The following is a 26,418-nucleotide window of genomic DNA, read 5'->3' as shown; positions in this document are numbered from 1 at the left end:
TAATGTTTAAGAAATGGAGGATTTAAAAATAATATATAAATGAATGGATTTAGTATGCTGTTATAAAAAAAATCTATCATTATAGATTATCTGGATAGGGACTTGTTCTGTGATTTTTAAAGGTATTGGGAACCTTCCAAATGAGAAAATGCATCCTACTCAATGTAGTTTGGTACCATCCCTTTGGCTTACACTCTTAGAAGGTTGCTTAGAGCAGTGGTGTCAAAATCTAACATAACAGAGACCATTAGACAATACATAAAGATACTGTGGGCCACATACTACCTTAGTTTTAAAAAAATGTAATTTTAATCCTTTTGTTAAATATTTTCTAATTACATTTTTATGTGGTTAAGGCTGTACTTGGGAATGTGGTGGGTCATAAGAGGCCAGTGAGTCACCTGAGCACTAAGATGTTATGTGACTTGCTCAGGGTCACACAACCAGATGTATCAGAGGTGATACATCCTAGGTCAGCTCTCTATCCATTATGTCACAATGATTCTCAATAATTATAGCATGGTTTTGAAATTTTGTTATGTTTATTTTATTTTATGAACAAAACTCGTTCTATGAAGGAAGTTTCTAAAAACAAGAAAATACTCTGCTTCACTGAAAAATTTCCTTAAAAGGTATGATGGTAATTAGTTTAGGGCAAGGCTATGTTGCTCAAAAAATAGCTCTTCTCAAATTTTTAACTCAATCATAAAATCAGAGAACTTTAGAGCTGGAAAGATCCTTAGTGATTGCCTAATCTTACTCCTTCATTTTACCCATTACAACATGAGTGATTTGGATGAGAAGTTTTTGGACAAGAATGAATATTCCAAGGCCATGTAACTAATTAGTCATCTGGGACCAGAATGTGTATCTTCTGATTTCTAGTATTTAGCTTCTTCTGCTATTTAATAATAATACCTCACTTGTCAAGAGTACTTTACCTTTTCCAAAGTGCTTTGCAATACATCATCTTATGTGACCCTTACAACAAGATAAAGTAGCTGGTACTATTATATTCATTATATAAATGAGGAATCTAAAGCTCAGAATGGTTAAGTGACTTGTCCAGAGTCACACAGCTATTAAGAAGGAATCTGGGGGCAGCTAGGTGGCACAGTGGATAAAGCACCGGCCCTGGATTCAGGAGTACCTGAGCTCAAATCCAGCCTCAGACACTTGACACTTACTAGCTGTGTGACCCTGGGCAAGTCACTTAAACCCCATTGCCCCGCAAAAACAAAAACAAAAACAAAAACAAACAAAAAAAAACCCAACAACAACAAAAGAAGGAATCTGGATCCAAGTATTATTGATTTAAAATCCAGAATCCTATCCACTACGTATAGTGCATCTCTCTACTTATTCTGTTACTCCTTATTTTAGGAAGGCCAAAATTATCCTCAACACAATGAAAGAAATGTATCAATTCAAAAATTAGACCACTTATTTTTCTTCCAAATAAAGTAATTTTTTTATTGGTAGTGGGAAGAGGGGAATGAAGAAAAGGGCAGCAAGTCTCACGGTTGATATATCCTAAAAAGAATCTTTAAAATAAGCCAGTCTAATGACTATTCATATAAACCTAGATAGAACATTTATTTACATTTTAAATGTATACTGAATATTCTTCCTCTGGACATGAACACTGATTATTGAACAAAGTTATCATAAACTAAGTTCAGTGGGCTTTTTGTAATTAGGATTAATTATGAGAACTGCATCTATTCACAAAGAACACACTCATGCATGAATGAGTAGAGGTTTTTCCTTTTTATTTAGTTCTTATCATTCTAAATGGAACATGATTGTTAAAACCATTTCTTACAAAGCTAAATGTTTGCTGACTGACAAATTTATTATAAACCCCTCATTGGTCAGCGGTACATCCCCTACAGTATGATCTAAGGGAAACAATGAACTTGAGAGAAAGGAGGAAAATACAATGGAAAATTACCTTTTAACAGTTTCTTTTAGAAATACTAACAAGACACTGATAAAATCTATAATGTATATACTCATAAATTCATTTGTTCTTAAATTCCAAAGATAATGGAAGCTTCTAATTTTTTTTTGTCCTTCAAATTTAAAGGGAAGAAATGCTATCATAGCTTAAGCCTCTAGAAATACACCTTTCTTTGTGCATAGAATCTTTGGGTTCAATACATTCTTGAAGAAGCCTCGGTTCATATGAAACATTAAAGCTCTCAAACAAAGACAAAAACAGCTTTAAGCGTATAGTGGGTTTAGAATCAATGAAAATTATGTCTTATTGGCTGCAAAGATAATACAAACTCAAAGATTTCACAGCCTGTGAAGGAACATGAAGAGGTCATTTATTGGAAGGCCTACATTTAAATCCTATCAAGATCTTAAAGATTAAGAATCCTATATTAAAGATGAGAGGTAAAGGAGAGATTATTACGGTGTTCCTTGGTATAAGCACAATGGTAAAGATTTATAATAAACTGTATTTCTCTATTGCCTTACTTCTCTACTGGCATCTTAGTAGCATATTAGATGTACTTTTATAAGTGGAATTCAAATGAGTCTGTCAATTCACAGAGGCACACCGTTGGCTAACAACTTTAAATTCATCAAGTTTTCTAGGATTGAGAAAGTCATCAAGCTTCGTGCTTTCTTATACAAAATAACCTTCACAAAGTTTTTTTTTTTTCTCCCTGAAACAAATAGGCCTTATCTTACCTTGCTCCAAAGAGAGCAAGATTTATGAACCTGACATAAAGCTGCAGTTGTCTACAATGCTAGTTTGTAGGATTTGTAATCTTGTGCTATATTTGGCCATTGATGCCAACATTAAAACAAAACAGAAAAAAGCTATTTTTAAAATTCAGGGACATTTTTGCTTTAAAGTAAAAAGACAAAGAAATTAGGGTCATATTTTCTACCATATATGTTCAGTTCTGTAATACCTGTAATAAAATTAATGTCTGTATATGCATGTATATTTTATGCTTCCAGATTAATAGATTTTACATACTCAAACATAACTCATGGTTGCTGAATAATTTCCTTTAAAATCACATTTCATGTTTAAATGTAAAAATAGCATAAAATCCACTACAAAATAGAGAATAGCTGTAACTTGAAATGATATTTGTCAAACTCAATCTACAAAACTCCTGAGGTGGCTGAACTAGAGAAATGTTTAACAAAACAAATAAAAATACAATGCAACATAGATAATGGTAATTTGTGGTTTTTTTAAGTCACCAGAGAAGGAAATGGCAAACCACTCCAGTATTTTTGCTAAGGAAACTCCATGGACAACATTAGTGTACTATGGTTCATAGGGTCACAGAATCCGACATTACTGAATGTCAGAACCACAACCATAACAAGTCAATGTTCAGTCTGTGGGGATCTGTTTCTAGTTGAGTTTGACACCACTGATTTCTGCTACATTGTGTGAAGTTTAGGCATCAACTTGGTGTGTAAATTGCCCGCAAAATTCATTCACATTAATGCTAATTTTACAAAGTTATGTCATACTTACATCAAAATAGGATCCTGCATGCTCTAATATCAACTGAGTAGAGTCTGGCTTATTTTTACAATAGGTGACATACATCTGAAACTTGTCTGCCTGTAAAACAAAAAGTTTGAACATTTTATGTAAGAACCTTTCTGGAGCTGCAAGAACCTAAAGTATGATCAAATGCTTTGTGAAAAGCAGCAGTGTAAGGAGTGGAGGGGGAAGGCTTCAAATAAGAATAACAGAATCTGCTTAATGACCAAAAGCTTCTAGAATTAGAAAAGCTTACCCTGTTGATAATCAATGCTTCATTGAGTGAACTATTAAAAAAATAAAGTTAACTATTTTTCCTCAAAAAAAAAAATCCCTGCTTTTAGAATTTAATTTCTGGAAAGAGGTACCGGACTTGTTTACATGTTGCATCCAGTATTCAGCAGCGGGTGGGTGAATTAACAGACATCAAAGAGCAATAAAAATCCTATGCACTACCCCATAAAGAACGCTGTGGTTTTCTTGATACAACAAGGGCTGGGATTTCATTACCCAAGTAACGAAGCAATGTCCAACATCTTCTGGTAACTGCTCGTATTTTTCCAGCTCTTTTAAAAATATGCTGCAGAGAAGAAAAAAATATCATGATGAAAGAGACATTTCAATAATTAAATATGTCAATAATCCAGGATTTCAGCTATGGTAACCAGTCCTTCCAGCAATGAAGTGCTTAAGACACTGCCTGGCATGCAATAGGTGCTTAATAAATCTTTCTTTCCCTGTTTCCTTATGCACAGCATGTAACCTCTCATTTCTATACTCAAAAAGTGTTCAAATGTCTATTGAATTACAAACCATTCACACAATATTCAAGAGATCCATACTTTTGTCCAAAATTTATTCTTGGCCTTTGCTTTCATGACTTTTCTCATGACCTAGTCCATCCTACTCATTCTTTCTTAAATAAATCCTATAGTTTCCTGTTGTCTCAGTTTTGATCATGTTATTTTTTTTTTGTCCTCTTCTCTAGTACCTACCTGCTGACATTGTTGAAAAGTTAATTTCAAAACTTCCTTCCTTCATAAAACCCTTGCTGGTCCCCACAACTAAACACTATCTTTCCTACCTCCAGAATCCTCATACTACTGTATTTATAACTCTTGTGATATTTTCTGCCCTGTATTTACAAAGTGCCTGGCACAAAGGGCATTTAGAGGAAGTGTATATGCGTTTTTGGCTAGGAAGAGTAATGGAAGAGGGCCCACAGATCAGCTGCTTCTTCATGCCTATTATCTAAAAGGAAATTATGAGTGGCAGCCAAACCAATGAAGAGCTTGGTCCAGCTACAGCATCTTCCACTTGACCCTAATAAAGTGGTTAACGAGCCACTGATTGCTAAGTGAGAAGAAAAGAAGGCCACTGGGCTTTCTGTTCAGATATTCCCCCAGTTTCCACCACAGTAGAAAACAAATACATGAGCAGCGGTTACTCTGAAGTGATGGATTTCTGTTATGCAGTTAGTGATGGGCCCCTTTCATTCAAGCACATTTCATCAGAAGCTACAGAAATAAATGCTAAACACAGATAAAACTTCTGTGTTTCTTTTTTTAAGGGAAATCTCCAGAGAAGTATCTTGATTTCAAGAATAACATGCTTTCCAAAGATAAAAGCCACTCACTTATTATGAAACTCATAGATTTCCTGCATGTTTCCGAAGATAATATGTTCTTTGTTTACAATGCCAGGTGGGATCTCCTCAACACCGCTGGTCATTTCCCACAGATATGTCTGACAGGGAAGGAAATACATAGATTATATAAAAAGGTATCACATTACCAAGAAGCAGCTATTTCTGACACTTGCCAATGACTACTTATTGCTAATGTGCAAAGAGAGACAAAACTTAAAACACTAATTTTACAAAGGCCAGATTTAAAAAGAAACTCTTAAACTGCTATTCTTACTCAAGATTGTGGCTGCACCACTCTGCAGCTTTCTCTAGAACCTCAGGATATCAGAATTAATACACATCATGGCATGAGAAGTGATGACATGGTATAACAGGCATGCTGAATGTTATTTACCCATTACAATTACTGGGCAAGTTTCCATGAAATGGCTCAAAAATTCTATACAAGAAGAATGTCAGCCAGTCAGCCATGTGATAAACAGAATGACAGAATTAATGCTGTATCACTTCTGCTGAACCACAAAACAAATCTCAACCCCACAAAAGAGGCTGGTCATGAATTACTGTTCATAAGGTCTCTAAAGAGTCTGAGTGTCCAGGGTTAATCAGAGTTGCTAATATAAAAAATTGAAAGGATCAGGCGGTCAATATAATTAGGCTAAATTTAAGAAAAAACAACAAAAATCCCCACTTACATCCATGCATTCCCGAAGGTCTCTTACATAAGCCTTTTCAGTCTGAATTAATTCAGCCATTATGAACCTTAAAGTGAACAAGGGAGAATATTACTCAAAAGAACTTAAACAGGTAATGGTCAATATGTATATATAGTGTTTTCCCTTTTGTTAAATATCAATAAGAAGAACAATGGTGATAACTTAAGCATCAGTTTAGTACGGTACGATAAATGGGGTAGATAACAAAATACTATTCAAATTTTTGAGAAGATCGTGTGTCTAAGTATATGCTCACCAAGTAAAGACATATCTCTAAGAGATCTCACCTACCATTTCAGAGAAAACTAAAGATTCGAGACCAAATTTAGGAAAATTGTAGGAGAAATCCTATTTTTTAAATAAAAATTTAGTATAATTCAATTCCTATAAGATCTTAACCACTTGAACTTTATATAACCTATAATTTATCTTTGTTCTAATAGCTTAATTCTACTTATAATATGATAGTGTCAAAATAACCAAAAGAAGACTGTCAACACCCAAATCAAAGGGGACAGATAAAGGAAGGGGGAGAATTATACTATTTCTGAACCAAGTGAAGAAATGAGTAGAATACTTGTATATGAAAACCAAAGAGAAATGTGGAATTTGATTTCAGAGCATACATATATTGATAAAGTGAGAGTATTAGTCAGATAACAAGCTTCATCTTCTGAATGAAGGACTCGGGTTAAATCTGCAAATGCCTTACTCTTTTCTGCGAGCAGATTTTCGCTTTTCCTCATTAAGTTCATGAGCAGCATCCCGCAGTTTGACTTCTGATCCCGGGACACTGGCTGGGATTATATCCAACTGAAGGCTTTTACTCTGTATGAAAAAAGGGAACCCAGTAGAGTTGGAGGGTACAAAAGAGAAGATGAGCTTCATTATTTAATCAGCAAAGGGGTCATCAAGGAGAATATGCTTGACTTATACAGTCCACACAGGGAAACTTACCGATTTATTGGAATCTGAAGAGATCCCCAAAGCCTTTTCCAAAGAAGTCCTATATTTTTCCATCCGCAGAGAGAAATCTCTGTACCTTTTATCCACAGCAGTGACACATTTTTTAATCTCTGCTGCATGGGCATGCCCCTTTTCACAAAAGCCATCAGCCAGCTGTATCAACAGCTTCACCCTCTCTTTGGTTTGCTGTGAAAAACAAAATAAAACAAAACAAGAAAGTATTGTGAAGCAAATTCAACTCAAATGCCAGAAACCTGGAATATGGCAGCTTGTCACCTACAATGCGCTTCTTTAAAAATGAAAAGGACTGCTGGGAGTGAAAACCTAGAATGAAATCATAGGGCTACAAAGGACCTCAAGAGGCTAATAGTCACACAGTCAATCTATTCCTGGTTCCAAATAGGACTACTTTTATCATTCATTCTGTATCAATGGACATGTGGTTGTTGTTTTTAGACATCAAGGGAAAGTTCTATAATCTTCTCCAACAATGTTATAGTGTCAGTAGCCCTTATCATTATCTCTCTCCCTTTTGACTATTGCACTCCTCCTTGAAAACTTGAGCCTAAATTTAGAGACTCCAAGAATCATTCCATGCCTGACTCTGCTTACTCCTTTAAATGAAGACATATATACTTTATATGTATTTGTTTCCATGTGAGTTCACAACAGTAGCCTTTGGTGACTTCATCCATCAATATTCTATGTAATCTCCTGGGGGGGCGGGGTGGGCAGGAACTGTGTGTCTTTTCTTCCCTCTGCTAACAACAACTCTTGTATGCTGTACCTAGCAGGTACTCTGGAAAACTAATGCTTAAAAGACTTTTTGCACCAAAAGGCCTATTTTTTCCTCCCTTTCTCAGGCCACAGTGGGCCTGGACCAAAATTGGTTCACCTGTCAGAAATTATTCTGAAAAGCTGGTCTCATGCTTGTCTATTTTCTTTGTATTATAAATATTTTGGTTTCACAGATGAAGAAATACACCATGTTTTACTTAAAACAGAAACAGTATAGAGAGTACCATAGTGGAAGGAACACTAGCTCTACAAAGAGACGACCCGGATTCAAATTCTGCTTCTATCAGCATGACCTTTGGAAAAGTCACTTAGCTTCCACGGGGTCTGAGTTTCTTCATATGTTAAATGAATCCTTTCAAATCCACAATCTATTCACTGATAACCAGGTAGGTATACAAGTATAGTTAAATTTCAGAGGTGGTGTGGCATGTTAGGAAAACTCTGGATTTGGAATCAAGAAGACCTTTGACACTGCTGTGTAACCCTGGATAAGTCACTTATTTTCTCTGATGCTCCGTCTCCTTTTCTGTGCAATGAAAGAGCTGGACTTGAACTACAATTACTTCCAGCTCTACTCTATGAATCTATTAAATATGGGGCAGTAAATTCACAAGATTAAATCTACTCAACATGTCTTTCTCATAAATCCACTTCATTTACTGACACTATGAAACTCCTACTGCCATTTCCAATCAGTAAAGTTAGAAATTCTATCTGCATATCTTCTACTGCTGAACATAATCTGTAGTCAAACTCTGACAATGCTATCTTTATGACTGGCAAATGCATTGAAGGTAAGCAAGTCCTAGGATGTAGGTCAGAGTTCTAAATCCAAGAAAAATTATCTTCTTGACTTATAAAATGAAAGAATTTGATCCAAGATTCACGAGCAGCTTCTAAAGTGGTTTCTTTTTTAGACATTAAACATATATCTAGCATGAACAAAATGGCTTACAACTCCCAGCATTTGGCTCTCTTCTCAAGTGTATCATAAATACTGCTTTACTGGGATGGTAGATGCCTTTAAAAGGCAGCTCATAAATGTTGACATTTCAAATAAAAAACATGAGAAAACAAAAACTCAGGATATGGAAATATGACCAGGCAAAAGACTCATTAGTACTGTTTCTCTAAAGATTTTATTTGGGAAAAGTGGATGTAGCTTGTAAAATAGCCATATTAAATTTTACAGCATTTGCCTAAGGTGGGACTGAGATGAGTTGGGGTAGCATGGGCTGGGGGGTGGAATCCACACAAAAAAAACTCCCCTATTAGTCAAACAAATTTTCTGACTTGTCAAGAATCTGATAACTTTGTAGCTATGTCAAGAAAAGACTGATTATAAGGAAATAAAAGAGAAAGGCAAAACTTGTATCTTGAAAGCACAACTTCTGAACAATTTATAATTTATTTGCTATTATTACTGAGCTTTCATATTCATAAAAAAGACTCATTGCAAGACTTTTCCAAAGGGATGGTTTCTTCAAGATGTCATATATTTGCCAGATCAGACTGTATAGAGATGCCACATATTTTTTCATTTATTTATTCATTCATTCAACAAACATATATTAAATGTGGACTATGCAAAATTCTGGGACTAGAAAAATATAAAAACAATTATCTACCCTTTAAGGAGTTATAGCATGTACATAGGGCACAAAAAATAATAAAAGGGATAGATAATGAGCAAATGGAGGGATCAGTTTAGTCCTTGAGGAGGAGGTCCATTACCTATAAGATCTCTACCACTGAGGTTCCACTTGTAGTCACATCTGCAATACATCCATCACTCATTCCTCACTAATAATGAACTTCCTCTTTGTCCTTATCATGACCTTTGAGGTTGCTCTATTTTCCTAATCTATCTATCCTTTCTACCCTGGCATCACCCATCCCTTACCACAATAACAATTCACCAGCCTAGAAAGGCTGTATGGTAGAGTTGAAAATGGCCCTGAGAGGGGGCAGCTAGGTGGCATAGTAGATAAAGCACTGGTCCTGGATTCAGGAGGACCCGAGTTCAAATCTGGCCTCAGACACTTGACACTTACTATCTATGGGACCCTGAGCGAATCACTTAACCCTCATTGCCAACCCCCCCCCCAAATGGCCCTGAGAGATCTGGGTTCAAATCCAGCCTCTGATCCTTATTAGTTACATAAACATGGGCAAGTCTCATGAACTTCAGTTTCCTTATCTATAAAATGGGATAATAATATCTACCTCATCATGTTATTTGGAGTTATAAAATCAGGTAACTTCACTAAACTTTAAGGCTATATATGAGCTTTAAAAGCTATATATATGCCCTCTCTCAACATTTTAGTCTTTCCAAACTGCTAATCCTCAAACCTGCATTATTTCTATCATCCCATTGCTTTGATCTTATTCCTGAGAATCACCATACAAAGTCATGAAATGAAAATGACTTCATCTACAATGATGTTTATGACACATAATCACAGTGGGGCCCTCACTGCTGCTTGGCAGTGACATTCTATTTCACTGGACTTTATATAATTATATAATTTATATAAGCAATGATGGACCATTGAAAGTTTGTAGGTAGGAGGGGTGATATGACCTTTAGGAACATTAATCTAGCAGAAATATACAGGATAAAGACTAAATGGCTGAGAGACTCATTAGGAAACTACTACATAGTTCAGATAAGAGGTTGATGAGAGCCTGAACTAATAAATGGAAAGGATAAGAGATGCTATTCAGGGAGAAGCAAAAGGATTTGGCAACTGATTAAATGTATGTGGGGGAGGGAAGAGTCAAGAATAAGTTTGAGTTTTTGAGCATGGGTGACAGGTCATCAAAACAAAATTAATGAAAGGATTGTTGAGCAGAATGGTAGGCCCAGAGTAGATAGGATAATTCAGTCAGAGCCTTAAACACAGTGGTATTCACATCCTGAATATATTGTGTTGGTCTAAATATAGGTTTTGATACATAAGATCTCTTTGAAAAGAAAAAAAAATTGTATGTATATACATACGTGCATGTATGTATAGTAATTGCATAAAATTAAAAATTTTACAAAAGGGGAAAAATCCATTTTTTTTATAAAAGTAAATAAGTTTCAGGGCAGCTAGGTGGCGCAGTAGATAGAGCACCAGTCCTGGATTCAGGAGGACCTGAGTTCAAATGCGGCCTCAGACACTTGACACTTACTAGCTGTGTGACCCTGGGCAAGTCACTTAACCCCAATTGCCTTACACACACACAAAAAAGTAAACAAGCTTCACTTACACAAAAATATAAGGCTTTAGCAAAATTTAAGTAAGGGAACTTTAGTTAATTAATTTAAGGAGAATTAAGAATAGCAAAATATAACAGGAAGTTAGGCTCTTTTTAGATGAAGAAGAGGCTAATACAGAAGGCTCACTCTCACTTGTCCTCTCCTCTTACCCTACTTCATGCCACTTTATAGGCATCCCCACTGACTTGGTGGCAAAGCACAGAAATCCATGCCGTCTCCTTTCCCTCTTTGCTTTTTCAATCAATACATAAGCAATGGCCTAAGGGAGATCTTTATACAAGTGGGAGATGAAGTCCAAATCTTGGGATAAAAGACAAACTCTTTGGAGAAGTGGATGGTGGTTCCTATGGATCTTCTATTACCATACACTCAAGGCTCAGAAATTCAGGGCACAGAAGGAGAGACTATCAGAAAGATAGTTCCAAGCAACTCAGGACAACAATATATACAACTTCCAAGAGGACTGAGCAAGCAGAAAGGATCTGAAGAACAGCAGTCTCCTGGTCAGATTCTCTAAGTACATGTGAAGGGCTAGAAGAAAAGCTGTGGCTACTGCTTGTGTTGTCTTGGGGGAAACCATAGAGACCTGAACTATGTCTATGGTACTAAGTAGGATTAATGCCTCATTAGGTTTTTGTTTTTGTTTTTAATTTATTTATTTTCTGCAGGTCAATGAGGGTTAAGTGACTTGCCCAGGGTCACACAGCTAGTTAGTGTCAAGTGTCTGAGGCTGGATTTGAACTCAGGTCCTACTGAATCCAAGACCAGTGCTTTATTCACTGCGCCACCTAGCTGTCCCCTCATTAGGTTTTATATGAACAGACTCATTTAGGTGAAAATGTAGAGCCTATGTTTGGACCAATATCATAATTACAAGGTAAAGCAGATATATAAATATAGAGCAAACAAATTTTACACTCATAGACTTAAAGAATACTACAAATGATATGCCTTAATGGATACTATTTTCTATTTTTATGTGGTATTATTTCTACTCTTCTACTAGAATTATTTTTTAAGTAAAAGTGGGTGAAAAGCATTAAATATACTAAGAACATAATGTTAATAATTTTCCTTGGTGGGTTAATCAAATGAAAAATGAAAGCAAAAACAACCTGAAGGTCAAAGAGTCTATCTACCAATCAAGGTGTCAAAATTGTGTAAGCTGAGCCAGATTAAAATGTAATAGGAAAATATTTAACAAAATAAGTAAAAATACAGTGGAACACAGATAATGTTAATAGGTAGTTTTCTAAGTCAATATGCTGCCCATAGAGGAAGTGGCCTTCATTTCTATTTCAGTATGATACCATGTTCCTAATAATTGTAGTCGTTTCAGAATGTGCTACAGGTTCTGAAGGCAATTCCAAAAGAAGTATCCCCCAAATAACTTCTTCAGAATAAGTCTGGTCTCCCAAGGTAGTTACTTTGAAAGGAATATGCTCATGTGAATGTATTTAGATCTAGTATGTCTATTTAAGAAAAATCATTCATGCTACTTTAAACATTTATTTATACGCTTATATGCATAGCTCATGTTAACATATATGTATATATATGTGGGTGGATATACACACATATATACATGGGCAGGGCCAAGGGTTGTGATTCAGAATTGTAACATTGGTCCTTAGCCATGAGAAGTAAAGAGAATAAGGTATCAAATGCTTTTGTAAGAGGTAAGATTTTTCTTCTTAGGCTACAAGGAATTTCAATTGGCGTCTAGATACTGGTTAAAGGCAATGTTTTGATTTTATATTCTATTTTTTCATTAGCATGGAAATCATAAACATTACATAATTAGAATCAGAATCATAGATAGGAGTCTCATGTCCTATCAAAACTGTAAAAGATTCTCCATATATCAAAAAATAAAACTGACTTAGGTAGAAAGTGATTTCAGTATAAGAAATGCAGCCAAAGAAAAGACACCCATTCACAAAAGAGAAAGCAGACACTTTTTTTTTTACTAAAAGGAAAAGAGAAAAAGTAGAGACAAGAAACAATTGACTGATGGAGAATATTCTTTTCATAATATTTTGAAATCCATCAGTTAGTTCCTTAGCAGCACAAAGAGGAAAAGCTACTGTCATTTGAAATGCCTTTAAGGTACCAAATAGGGGAAGAGGCTTTGTATATTAAGGCAATAAAATTTTTAAATGCCAAATAACATTTTAGATACCTTGTCTCATGGTACCTTAAACAGAACATGCATATGAAGATGTCTCTTCCTTAGGTCTCCAATAATTACAACTAGAGGAGGGCAAAAAGGTAAATTTAGGGACCATAATATAGAAAGCAATCCAATGCAATGGGAAGAACACTGAACTTAAAGCCAGGAGACTGGTGGCTCTGACATTTCAAGCTGTGTGATAGTTAAATCCCTTATTCTGCTTGAGACCCAATTGCTTCATCTGTAAACTGGAGATGATAACACCTGTACTACCTACTTCATAAGGTCATTGAGGGAGAAGCACTTTGTAAATCTTAAAGGGCTCTACAAAGGATAGTTATCATTCTTTTAAAAAAGTGTTTGCAAGCTTAAAGCTACTAATGGGACTATCGAATGAGGCTTAGGGTTAACTGAATATTTAAACACACCAATGGCAGTAACAAAGTATGAATATAAAGAAAGCTACAAATAGTGTGCCCATCACTGGGATCTGTGGTAGATTTTTGAAACAATAGCATACAAAGGAAAGGCAGATAAAACAGAAACATATGCTACATGGTACAACAAATTTAAAAAATACTACATAGACACACATAGACATTCATTTCTGCACTCATTCAATAAGCACTCATCAAATAGTTCCCAGTGCCTGCTACAAAGGAAATGTTGAATACATGCTTGTTCAATGACTTGAATAGGATGGCTACCAAAAAAGGAGACTGATATCTTAAGACATGAGCACTTAAAGAATGATTCACGTCCTTCAAGGTAGTCTCCTGATATGCTATTCAGGGAGAGAGCCTCTATTTGGGTTTTGTCTTCAGAGCCACTTACAGAAACAAGCCACCCAAGAATATCAACCTCATTATTTTAGAGTCACATTTTGTCCTTGGCATCATTGTAATGAATCAACCATTTTATTCATCAGATTTGGCTGACAAAGGCTTTTTTTTTTTTAATCAAAGTGACCCTCAAATCATGAAGACTTGCCAAATTGAGGCCATCCCCCCCACCCCCCCACCAAAGTGTGGCAAACAAATAGAAAAGAGGAATCCATCTGTCACTTACTAGCTGTGTGAACTTTGGAAAAATTACTTAACCTCTCCTGGACTCAGCTTCCCTCACTTGTAAAATGACAGGGCTGTATTGGATGGCTGCTAAGCTGCATGGTATCATTAAGTCACAAAATGTTTTGAGCAACAATCGATAGTATTAGGAAAAGTTTATGGTCTCTTAAGGTGACAACTATAGAGGATGTGCTGATCAGAGTTAGAAGATTGGGCATGTTTTAAAAATTCAGGCACATTAATTGATAGTTAAAATGTGTATGTAGGTACATATATGTGTATGAGAGAGAAAAAGAGAAAGAACATGAATTTTAATCATTAATACTTTATGATAAAGAAAATACATCTGATTTTTAAAAACCCTCTGAGGAAAGTAGTTCAAATATTGTTATTTCTACTTTATAGATGAGGAAACTGAGGCTCAGTCAGGTTGACTGAACTGCTTATAAGTAAAAGTTACAACTCAAAGTCTAGTTTTCCTACTCTAAGACTGGTGATTTTCTCACTATAAGACTAATTTCTTTTAGCAAACATAGAGACAACAACCATTCCCGGATACACGTAGTATGATGTAATTATCCCAATTTACATAGGAAACTGAAGATTCACATAATTCCAGAGAAATTAGTTTCAGGTTGAGCTGCTATTAAAATAATAATTCAAATAATAGCAATAACTCACATTTAGATAGTACTTTAAGAATTACAAAGAGCTAATGAAGAACTATTTTATGGGTTATGGGTGACTTGCTCTAGGTAACCTATAAAAACTTAACAGATCTGCAAGAAAAAAAAGTTGTACTAGTGAACAGAGTACCACAGGGGCAGTGTAGTCCCATAGCACAACTAAAGACCAGACAGGAAGAACACCGGCAAAGTGGCTTCATGAGTGCACAAAAGCTTTTAACACTTGATAGGATACAGTGTACACAATGGGAACTAAGTCAGGAAACACTTTAGTAAAGGAAGAGAACAGTGAAGAGGAACAGCAGGAGGAAAAGGTCAGGCAACAGGAGGAAAAACAGCGATAGGAAGTGGAAAAGAGGAATGAGAAAACAGCACAAGGAAGAGAAAGAAAAGGAGGGAAAAGCTTTGGGTATTTTCTAATTCTACCATATTAGTGTGTGTGTGTACACACATACACACATTTATATAACCTACTTAGAAATAACTTATCTGCCTTCAATGCTTTAAAAGTTACAATTCTGTGTAATATTTAGTCATAGCTGTTGTTTTGGGTCATTTTACAAAGAATAAGGAGGATAGGGAAGCAACCAGACCCAGACATACTATTAATTTTAATTTACCTTTGCTGTAATCTGAAACTCTTCATGTTCTTTCAACAGTTCTTGGGTGTGCTGTATACTGGAACCAGTGGATGTGTGTGTAGACAAATAAAATTCTCCATTATCATGGATCCATTCCAGAGCCTACCACAGAAGATTACAAGAGGAAAGAGTTAAAAAAAAAAACAGGTGCAAAAGTTTTGCAATGGAAGCTAAAACTAATCTTTATTAACATGTGAAATTGCTGTCTGGTACTTACTATGAAACATTCCCCAATGTACTAAAAGCTTCTGAAGCTACAACCAAATAATCAGAAAAAGTGGCTATCACCAAAAATGAAATTATGACTGTGTGACTTGTGTAACAACAACTTCAAAAAGTGCTGAAAACCTTCATAACCATAACCTTGAGGGTAAACCAAGGAAAACTATCTTTCGGTAAGATAGGGAGCAAAGGAAAGTGTGGGTGTCAGGTGGCTCTAGTTTTTCTACACATTGAAAATCCTACACATTCAATGTTAAAATCTTTTTTTTTTTTTTTTTAGTGAAGCAATTGGGGTTAAGTGACTTGCCCAGGGTCACACAGCTAGTAAGTGTTAAGTGTCTGAGGCCGGATTTGAACTCAGGTACTCCTGACTCCAGGGCCAGTGCTCTATCCACTGCGCCACCTAGCTGCCCCCCAATGTTAAAATCTTATCAAAGCTTTGGAGTCTTATGGGGATGTATTAATTTGAAAAAGAAAGCAAGGTGCCTCCTCCCAGCCTTAGAATAATGAATTTTGAACTAATGATTTTTCCTTCCCATATTGCACAGGGTTTAAAAAAAAAGACTTGCCTAAACCTCTAGATGTACAGTCATTTTCCCTGTTCTCATGAAATTGGGGAGGAGACATGGAGAGGATGATACATGCTTTCTGAATAAACCCATTATGGACTGAAACAACCTGGCGGAACGAAGGGGCAGTTGGGTGGCACAGCTGCTAGAACATTGGATTTGGAGTCAGGAAGACCTGAGTTCAAACCACACCACAGACACTCACTAGGTTTATCATTTAACCTCTGTCTGTCTTTGTTTCCTCATCTGTAAAAACAGTGCCTGCCTCCTGATGTTGTTGTGAAGGTAAAATGAGAAAATATTCGCAAAACACTTTGCAAACCTTAGAGTGCTATATAAGTGTTAGCTATTCTTGGATGATTCACAGCTTGTCAAGCTTCAGTTGAAGGAAATATGATCAAAATACAATGGACATGGTGATATTACCAAATTAAGATTAGCAGGCCAGCTGGAAGTATCCTTTAATCATGATCCAACATGGATAAATATTACTACTGACAATGTTGGCATTGACATTGTGGAAAAAGACTCAAGCATAGCCAATGTCAATAAAAGTCCAGAGATCACTTTTCTTTAAGCTAACTCCCACCAACACTGATGGCGTTTGGTTAACTGCCGCTAAGGCTCTAAAAAGACAGCTTTAAAAGGAAGCTCAGCTCTTAGGCCAATCTTCTGCTATCAGTTACCAATACATATGAGATTCCTAAGATTATACTGTGGTGTTAAGCATGAATCAAACTGAATGTTTCTCACCATATCATCAGAATGATGTGGCTTTCTTAAAAAAAGTGATAGTCAAGTGTTCTACTTGTTAGGGATATCTGAATAAAGAAGAGCTTATTGTGGTCATTTTTCACCTGGCTGTACTATTTTGGGACTTTTCTGACTTTTCCACCATGTGTCCAGAAAGTCATTAATTGCCTCCATAGCCCATCAGCCTCAGTAAGCCACCTCATCACCACCCTCTGTTGCTCTTATTGGAGGATGGGGCTATGAACTCCCAAACCCCCATTGGAGGAAGAAACTCAGCTCCAAACAGCTCTTCATTTCTCACCTGCCCCCGAGCTGGTACCTTGCCTGCTTTCAGCTCCCTTTCGTTTTTTTGTTTTTTGTTTTTTGTTTTTAGTGAGGCAATTGGGGTTAAGTGACTTGCCCAGGGTCACACAGCTAGTAAGTGTTAAGTGTCTGAGGCCAGATTTGAACTCAGGTACTCCTGACTCCAGGGCCGGTGCTCTATCCACTGCGCCATCTAGCTGCCTCTCAGCTCCCTTTTGTGTGCTGCCTTTCCCTGTTAGGTTGTAAACACCTTAAGGGCAGGGACCATCTTTCTTTTTTTCTTATTTGTATCTCCAGGACTTAGCATGGTGTCTGGCACACAGAAGACTCTCTCTCTCTCTCCTTCTTTTCTTTCTTTCTTTTGGGTGGGGCAATGAGGGTTAAGTGACTTGTCCAGGGTCACACAGCTAGTAAGTGTCAAGTGTCTGAGACCAGATCTGAACTCAGGTCCTCCCAAATCCAGGGCTGGTGCTTTATCCACTGTACCACCTAGCTGCCCCCACGGAAGGCTCTTAATAAATATTTATTTCTCAAGTCTGTGGTTACACATGCTAACCACAAAATATGTAAATATTTTTGAGTTCAGCTGAATTTTCTTTTTTTTTTTTTTTAGTGAGGCAATTGGGGTTAAGTGACTTGCCCAGGGCCACACAGCTGGTAAGTGTTAAGTGTCTGAGGCCGGATTTGAACTCAGGTACTCCTGACTCCAGGGCTGGTGCTCTATCCACTGCGCCATCTAGCTGCCCCTCAGCTGAATTTTCAAAGAAGAATTGACTCATAAGCTGAAATCTGAGGTAAGGGGAAAGGACCTATAACTCCATCAGGGTGTAAATTTTGACATCAATTTCTAGTTATCACAAGAAATCTTAAATCTGTCAATGGGATTTAAATAGGCTGAGAGGCAGAGTGGTATAACAGATAAGAATGGAGCCCTCAGAGAAAGGAAGACTTGAGTTCATGTCCTGTCTCTCCCACATACTAGTTGACCTCTGGCCTCATACTAGCTCTTTCTACTAGCACAGATTGTCATGACCTGTCCATGACTTAGTAGATATGTTCTAGGAAGGTACATGAAGGCTAAGCAACTTGCATAGGGTCACAGTGCTCTTAGGTATCTGAGGTGGAGCTTGAATCTAGGAATTCTTGACTGCAAGCCACTGTGCTACACTGCTTCTTTTAAGAGTAGTTAACCAAAAAAACCAAAATGAAGTAAAATGACAACAACAAATAACCAGGCTGTAGTAGCATTTCCTCACAAACCAAGCAACAAGTACAAGTACAGGGACAGGGCCTAGACCTTGGATTTCAAGGGTATATGTGACTTCTAATGAGGAACCTCCCACAGCCAATACTGGTTGAGCCTTCTTTGCAATTTAGAATCTTGATGCAGTTAGGCAGTATAGTAGAGAGAACACTAGACCCGTAATCCCAAGGACCTGTGTTCAAATGCAGACTCATTTACTTAGCTGTGTGATCCTAAGCAAGTTAATTAAGTTTTCCACCTCACGTTTGTTATCTGTAAAATGGTGATAATATTAGAGCCAACCCCTCCACCCCCTTCCCCAGGTTTGTTGTAAGGATACAATCACATAATATTTGTAATACACTTTGAAAATCTTAAAGTGCTTTATGACAGGGCAACTAGGAGGTATAGTAAATAGTGTCAGCCTAGAGTCAGGAAGACCCGAGTTGAATTCTGATCTCAGACACTTAACCCTATTTGCCTCAGGTTCTCCATTTGTAAAATAAGCTAGAAAAGGAAATTGCAAATCATTTCCATCTCTTTCACAAGAAAACCCCCCAAAAGGGGTCACAAAGAGTCAGACAGGAGTGAAAAGAACTGAACAACAACAGCAAAGTGCTTTATAAATGCTAACATCATCAATATCATCATTAAAGAACTGCTTAGAGCACTCTGAAGGTAAATTAATTATCTGAGAACAATACCCTCTTGGGGGTCAGACAGCTGTGGTTTGAATTGAATGAACTTTAAGTAAGTTAATCAGTGAAGTCAGTCAATCTCAGTCAATCCAATCAATCGAATCAATCTGGAACCTTTGGCATGGGCAAAGCCCATTATTTTTTTACAGGTCCCACTGCTAGTGTGTGGCAGAGTGAGGATCTGAACCCAGGTCTTCCTGTCTCTGAGGGGTGCATGCTCTCTGTGATAGCAGACTGAATCTTAGTCTATTTAAATCCTATTTAATTAAGACCTACTGTGATAACTAGAAACTGCTGTCTGGAAGCTATCCTGATAGGTTTTCAGTTCCCTTTATATCTTAAGAACAAAGGTCTGGCTTGAAAATATGACATCAATGCAATCCAAAAAATGTAACCCTGGAAAGGGACAATGGTCTGTCACAGAATAAGAACAAAAGATACAAGTTGGGCAGCCTAGAGGTTGGGTTCTTAAAAGTTTTTTGTCTTGGGGTTCTCTTGCTGAAATTTATGGATCTCTTCTCAGAATAAAGTTTGTTGCCTACATCCATATGGATGGAAACACTACATTAGCTAGGGGTTAGTGAAAATAAAGACATTTTTTAAGAACCCCTGATATAGAGGAAGGGAGTATGTTGGGCAGATCCTCAGTAGCGGACATATGGCAGAATTTGGATGAGACAGCATGGATAGGTTGTAACAGAAAGCACTAGAGGGAGGACACACATTGATGAGATTACTGAGTCACTGAAGTACATAATATTCACTATAAACCATTTACTAATTACATCAATCACACATTTCCAAAAGTCACCATCACTACATGCGTGTATTCCCAAACCTCAGAAACAAGTCGAGTGAACTGGAGTGACTTCTTTGGCTGAAGGTCAGGGCTCATGAATGATAAGAGTCTGAATTACAACTCAAAAATTCATGACTCCTGAAAATCTAGTTTATTGAGCTGTGACTCTGATAGGATGTCGATTAATTTTTCAAATCTACTTTGAAGGGAAGAGTGTATGTGGAAGATGAAAGGCTATGTGGAGCCCTAAGTGTAGAGAATGAATATGCATTCAGGAATCCTGTCTGACCTGTTTGGCACTTCTTTCAAAAACCACATACTGCTGGCACTGGTCTAATCGTCTTTTTCTCATGGTCCAGTAGTGCAATACCCTGTTTTCCCGTTGGAAGAGTTCATTCAAAATATCTGAAAGGATAAAGACAAGTCAACCTTTAGTATTTATATTTTAAATAAGAGGAAGAAAATAATTTACTGTTTTCAAGGGGGGAAAGGGAAGGAAATAAGCATTTAGATAACATTTGGTACCAGCAACTCTCCTAAGTGCTTTGCGAGTATTATCTCATCTGATCTTCCCAACAACTCTTTAAGGTATGTGCTATTATTATGCCCATTTTGCAGTTGAGTAAACTGAGCCAAACAGAGCTTAAAAGCCTTGCTTGGGATTGCATAGCTTGTCTGAGGCCAAATTTGAACTCAAGTCTTCCTGACTCCAGGACCAAAGCTGTATCCATTGTACTATCTAGCTGCCCTTACAACATGCTTCAATAAGCATGAATTATGAAATCTTTTTTTCATTTTAAATTGAAGACATGCAAATCTACCACCAGACGGAGAAACCATAAAATCCCATTATTCCTTTCTCCAGTGTTCTCAAGCAGTATAGTGATCCTCACTGCTCCCAATTTGTTATCTTCTATATGATGTAGTTATGATAATCCAGACTTAATGATGAGCATACTCTTGAGCAGGTCAAGTAGATGAGGACTTCAAAGGAAATTGGTCCAATGCGTGAAGTTCAAATTAAAATGATGGACAGGACCTGAAATGTGATTCTACCTGTAACAAACTGTTTAATTAATTAAACTACATTACTAAAATTTGGGGAAAAAATGTATTTAGATGTAAGGGATTCATTAGGTACAGGATCTGAGATTTCGTTATTATAGGGAACAGGCAAGGAAATCCCTTTACCAATGCAGATCAGCTCCTCTCAAATTTATAATCTATAGAGTTGCCTAAAACATTGAAAAGCAGGTTAACAAGTATTTTTTTTGGCGGGGAGGGGGAGGGTCAGGGCAATGAGGGTTAAGTGACTTGCCCAGGGTCACACAGCTAGTAAGTGTCAAGTGTTTGAGGCCACATTTGAACTCGGGTCTTCCTGAATCCAGGGCAGGTGCTCTATCCACTGTGCCACCTCGCTGCCCCAACAAGTATTTTTTAAGCACTTCATATGTACCAGGTACTATGCTAAGTAATGAGGAGAAAAGCAAAACTATGAGCCTTTCCCTTAAGATAGGGACTTGCTCTTATGACTTGTCCAAGGTCATACAGATATTACGTGTTAAAACAAGGACCTGAACCCAGGTGTTCCTGGCTTTTCAGTCAGCTATCATTCTATTATACTATCCCAACTCTCAGATTTAGCTATTAAATATATAAAAAATTCAAAATGGTAGATTTATAATAATTTCTCTGGATACTGTCTTGCCTATTTTCCTGTATAGTTTTTAAAAGGCTAGTTAAAGTATTACTAGTGTGCCCTTGTCATACTACTACCATGTTTATCTGCCTCAGAGCTAGGTTTTGTTTTGTTTTTTGTTTTTTTTTTTCCGGGGCAGTGGAGGTTAAGTGACTTGTCCAGGGTCACACAGCTAGTAAGTGTCAAGTGTCTGAGGCCGGATTTGAACTCAGGTCCTCTTGAACCCAGGGCTGGTGCTTTATCCACTTTGCCACCTAACTGCCCCCCTCAGAGCTAGTGTTTATAAACTGTAAACAGCATAATTTCTTGAAAGCAGTCCTAGTTCAAAGCTCATACTCTTTCTATGCTCAGTTATTTTTATTGCATCTGTTTTCACTCTACCACATCTCTTCAATTCTAATGAATTTATTTTGTATACAGTATCCTATGTTATCTGCCTTCTACTTAAGAAATGGAGATTATAATAAGCTTAGAAATTTGGTGCTACTTTTCTAAGAAAAAGACAAAACAAATTGCAATTTATTTCCTAAACTTGAAAGAACACTAAGTTCTTTGAAGGTAGCGGCCATGTCTTATTTAAAATCCTGTATGTCTATTAGCACCCAAGAGAAGACTCTGCAAAAACAGGTGCTTAATAGCTGCTTGTTGACAGCCTGAAAGTAGATCTGAATGAATATGAATGGAATGGTTTTCAAAAGTTTCTCCACAATATTTTATTGTGTCTTCCCTCACTTAGGTTAAGAAAATAGTGCATAACTCCCATTTCTAGAGTCTTTCACAGACTGTGTACAAAGGGTAGTTCTGGCAAATGTAGATGTCATCAGTACTGCCAATAATGTATGAAGGGGGTGCTCTACAGGTACTCACTTTTCACTTGCTGTTCAGGAGCTTTGATGTGAGTCACCATCCCTGGCATATTTACACTATTTCTGTGTAGATATTTCAAGAAAACATCTGCATTCCTTCGAGCAAGTGTGCAAGCCTATGGAAAAATAGACGATCTGTAAGTACTGGTATATTATGGAACCTTATATAAGCTCGCCACCTGAAGACAAAGACAGTATCATCTTACTGTTATATAAATCTTTGCATATACCTACAGAATTTATACATACTACTCACGCCTGCTAGGTTTTGAAAACACACAGATGCAATCTCATTTCAATGAAAAATTTTTTTCCAAATAAATACCATTACTCCTGTTCAACTGAATAATAGCCAAATGCAACAAAACTACAGTAGAATTAGGAACCTGTATTGGCATCACATAAAAATAACTTTTGCACTAACCAGCCAACAGAGCAATTTTTAAAATTCTAGTTGGGATCTTGTAATTTCCCTGGATGCTGGGAACTTCTGGTATAGAAACTTCCACTGCAAATGCAGACCAGGAAATCAATGGTAACTTAGTCTCAGAGAGTTGTCTGGGGAAGTGATAAGGTAAAAATGGCTTTCCTAAAGCCACAGGGCTAGGATCAGAGGGAAGACCTGAACCTAGCTTTTCCTTACTCCACACATTACAAATTCTAGCTACTACAACCCACGCCACCCTCACTCCAGAGTAATGTTAGAATCATATTATAGTAACCTCAAATAGGAGTCTTAATATCTTATTTATTTCTCACAAAGAACATTTCTAAACTTTTCGGTCATGTCAGTATGTCTAGAATTTCTCTTTTAGAAGGATTATTTTCTAGAGATGCTGAATGGCTAGTCACTTCAAAACCAAAGGATTTTTTTTGTTACTTTCATATGCACTATGGACTGGGAAGTTTCTAGTTCTAGACATTATCTTTTTATGTGACAAAACTTAATCATCAGATGAAGGTATTTTAAGCTAAATGCATTTTGCTACATGAGATTTCACCTTTTTCCCTGGAACCAATGGCTCAGCTCCCTCAATCTGGGAACAAAGGATACTTGGGAAAATAACCTCCTGGAGGATTGTGGGTTGATAGTTTTGATGCTCCCCAATGTGGAACTCCTAAGTCTCATTTCCTCAATAATGAAGCAGTAGCCATCTGAGGGAAAAAAAAAAATCTCCTAGAGATCTACTGAGCCATCTAGCTGCCTCTAACCACCACAAGTGCTTTTACCAAATGAGGAAAATCCTGGGAGGATTTAAGAGTAATCTCCCTTGAGGAGCTCACCGATTCATCCTGTGCTCTCTGTCCAAAAGGAGTACTTTATAAAGGATTCATCATAATCCTCTTGATGGCAGTTAATGTGCAACCATGGAGGGAACATGATTTTTAACTGAACTACAAATGGCTGTACTTTCACAACAGACTACAGGAGCTCTCATCTATAAAGTCCTTTATGGTTTATAAAACACATTCTTCACAACAGTCTGGTGAATGAGGGATTATGAGGAACCCCAACACCAAGAAAAACATAAAATTAAAAACAAACAAACAAACCCAAATACCTTCAGGAATGCTTCCTTTTGCTCCAGGTGTTTGCTGATCATTGGGGTTACATGGTCTGTCTCAGAGTTGGGACCCAGTTTGTCAGCTCCTCCACACCAGTCTTCTTCTCTCTTGTATTCCTGTTCCAGGCTCTCTAAGACACTACATACCTGCAAAGCACCAGAGAACAAGGCTCGAGTAGGCCAGTCAGAATGTCAGATCATACTGACAAATGTATCAGGAAGAGTTTTCACTTTGGTGAGGGTGACCAAAGCCTGATCTTCTTTATGAAGAGAGGACCAGGCTGGCACCATTGTAGAGGTGAAACACAAAACAAAAGACAGAGCATGTAAAAAAGAACAGTCATTTTTCTCATCCTTGAGAACAAGCTCATCAAATGTAGTACAGGATAAAAGGCAGAGTCATGGCTGACTTTAGCCAAACTCCATAAAGTCCCCATTTGTCACCATTATATGTTACCTGCGGTTCTGAAACAAGAGGAAGAGAGGTCTCTTCTCTGCCACCCTCAGCATCCCTTAATAGCTGGGCAGGCAGTATTTTAAATGGAAATTGCTTTAAGCACCAGCATTTTTTAAGCCAGCTCCTAATGAGCAAATTGTGTAATTAAAAGAATCTTTAATTAAATGAATAAAAAAAAAAAGCACACACAAGGTAGAAAAAGTTTTTTCTACCTGTTCTGATGTTTTGTAGAAGGCAACAGAGGCATTGACCAACTTGAGCCGGTCCTCCATCTTGAGCATAAGTTGCTGCCAATGAGAGGCTACTTTCTCAGCACAGTCCCTGATCATGTCCATATCATAGTGGTTGGCTTGAAGCATAGCCTCGGCCTTCTGTTGGACCTGCAGGGCACTTTGATGTGTCTTCTGGTTAAGAAAAAGAAGGAAAAAAAAAAGAATGAAACCACTTCCCAACAAAGGGGTATTGCTCACATATTGGAAGAGAGTTGGCATAGGCTGTGACAACTTTGTGGCTCTCTATCTTCTGAATGAATGTCATTATGAAAGGCTAAATTCTTTCTCTGGGTACAAATCTCCAACAAGGTCAATATTTACTTGAATACTTTTAAAAGAAATTGATGGAAGTTCAATAGGAGAAATGAGCTTCTGTACTCATGCTCTGGTTTAGCTATTGCATGTTGTGGGGACTCGAGAAAAAAACAGGAAAGGAAAAAACAAAACAAAACAAACAAAACAAAAGGAAAGGAGTTTGGGATATAGAGGCAATATTTTAAATAGCAATGGACATGTCCCAACATGCTAATTCCTTAATATCATTTCCATGTTGGTCTTCAGAATATATTGTGTAGGGAGAAGGAAAAATGACTGAAATACAAATCTTAATTTTAATTACTTTAAGTGAAAACATTGTATGTTATTAAAAAAAAAACAAATACAAAAATTGAATTTAAAGTCCAGGATAAACTGTGGTCATTGGGGGTTTCACTCCAAATTTAATTCTTACAATCCCAAAGTAAAAAAAACAAAACAAACAAAACAAAACCCAAGCCTCAGAATTCCTATCTGCTTGTCTTTATAAGTGAGTTTGAAATGTCATCAGAAGACTGTGAATGGATAAGGGCAGCATAGGAAATGGACCAATGATTTTGTTGGTAGGAACTTTTTCTCCCAAGACAGAACGACACCAACTCTGTAACTTTTAATCTTAGACCAATGTTGCCCAGAGCACTGAGAGGTGCTCTAGTGACTTGACCAGGGTCACACAAAAAGGTAGGACTGACTGATAATAAATGAAAACAATGAAGTGTGGAGGAGAGAAGTTGGGGGAACTCATGATGGAAGGTGTTAATCTCAGAAAAAGTAGGGAGCCAGAAATAGGGTTGGGGGCTTAAATTGAGGGAAAAAATGTCTGAAATAAACTCTGGGAAATTGCAGTTGAATTTTTAATAGATTCAAATAATTCACACAGTTCTATGCCTTTTCCCAGGACTACTGCCAGAATTTCTTTCTCTTATGGGAAAATGTACTGGATATTACCAATGGATGAACCAGAGCATCAGTGTGAAGCTCACACCAACAAAATAGGATAATAAAACGATTCTATTTCAGGAAGAGAAAGGCTCTTTTTTCCCCCCCAAAAAAACTAGCAACAGAATCACGAAAAGCTTCGGGATAGGTGTCAAGAATCCTTCAGCTCAAGGAAAGCCATTTTTGTCCTTTCACTTTCCCAGACAACTCTTGAAGACTAAGTTAC

General features: G+C 37.1%; 1 protein-coding gene across 1 annotated transcript in view; it reads right to left on the bottom strand.

The window, feature by feature from the left end:
• The window catches only part of TRIO (trio Rho guanine nucleotide exchange factor), a 274,256-nt gene that overhangs the window by 126,093 nt on the left and 121,745 nt on the right, over positions 1–26,418 (bottom strand). The window contains exons 13-23 of the mRNA XM_043979301.1: positions 24,879–25,070; positions 24,207–24,356; positions 22,646–22,760; positions 20,369–20,484; positions 15,472–15,594; positions 6,848–7,042; positions 6,603–6,718; positions 5,870–5,936; positions 5,163–5,272; positions 4,037–4,106; positions 3,515–3,604 (exon numbers count right to left, since the gene is read on the bottom strand). Coding sequence (XP_043835236.1) covers positions 3,515–3,604; positions 4,037–4,106; positions 5,163–5,272; positions 5,870–5,936; positions 6,603–6,718; positions 6,848–7,042; positions 15,472–15,594; positions 20,369–20,484; positions 22,646–22,760; positions 24,207–24,356; positions 24,879–25,070 — 1,344 coding nt within the window. The remainder of the gene's footprint in view (positions 1–3,514; positions 3,605–4,036; positions 4,107–5,162; positions 5,273–5,869; positions 5,937–6,602; positions 6,719–6,847; positions 7,043–15,471; positions 15,595–20,368; positions 20,485–22,645; positions 22,761–24,206; positions 24,357–24,878; positions 25,071–26,418) is intronic.

This window comes from Dromiciops gliroides, chromosome 1 (genome assembly GCF_019393635.1).
Source record: "Dromiciops gliroides isolate mDroGli1 chromosome 1, mDroGli1.pri, whole genome shotgun sequence".
Lineage (NCBI taxonomy): Eukaryota > Metazoa > Chordata > Mammalia > Microbiotheria > Microbiotheriidae > Dromiciops > Dromiciops gliroides.
The sequence above is the reverse complement of the archived record's forward strand: the minus strand, read 5'-3'. Positions and strand labels throughout refer to the sequence as shown.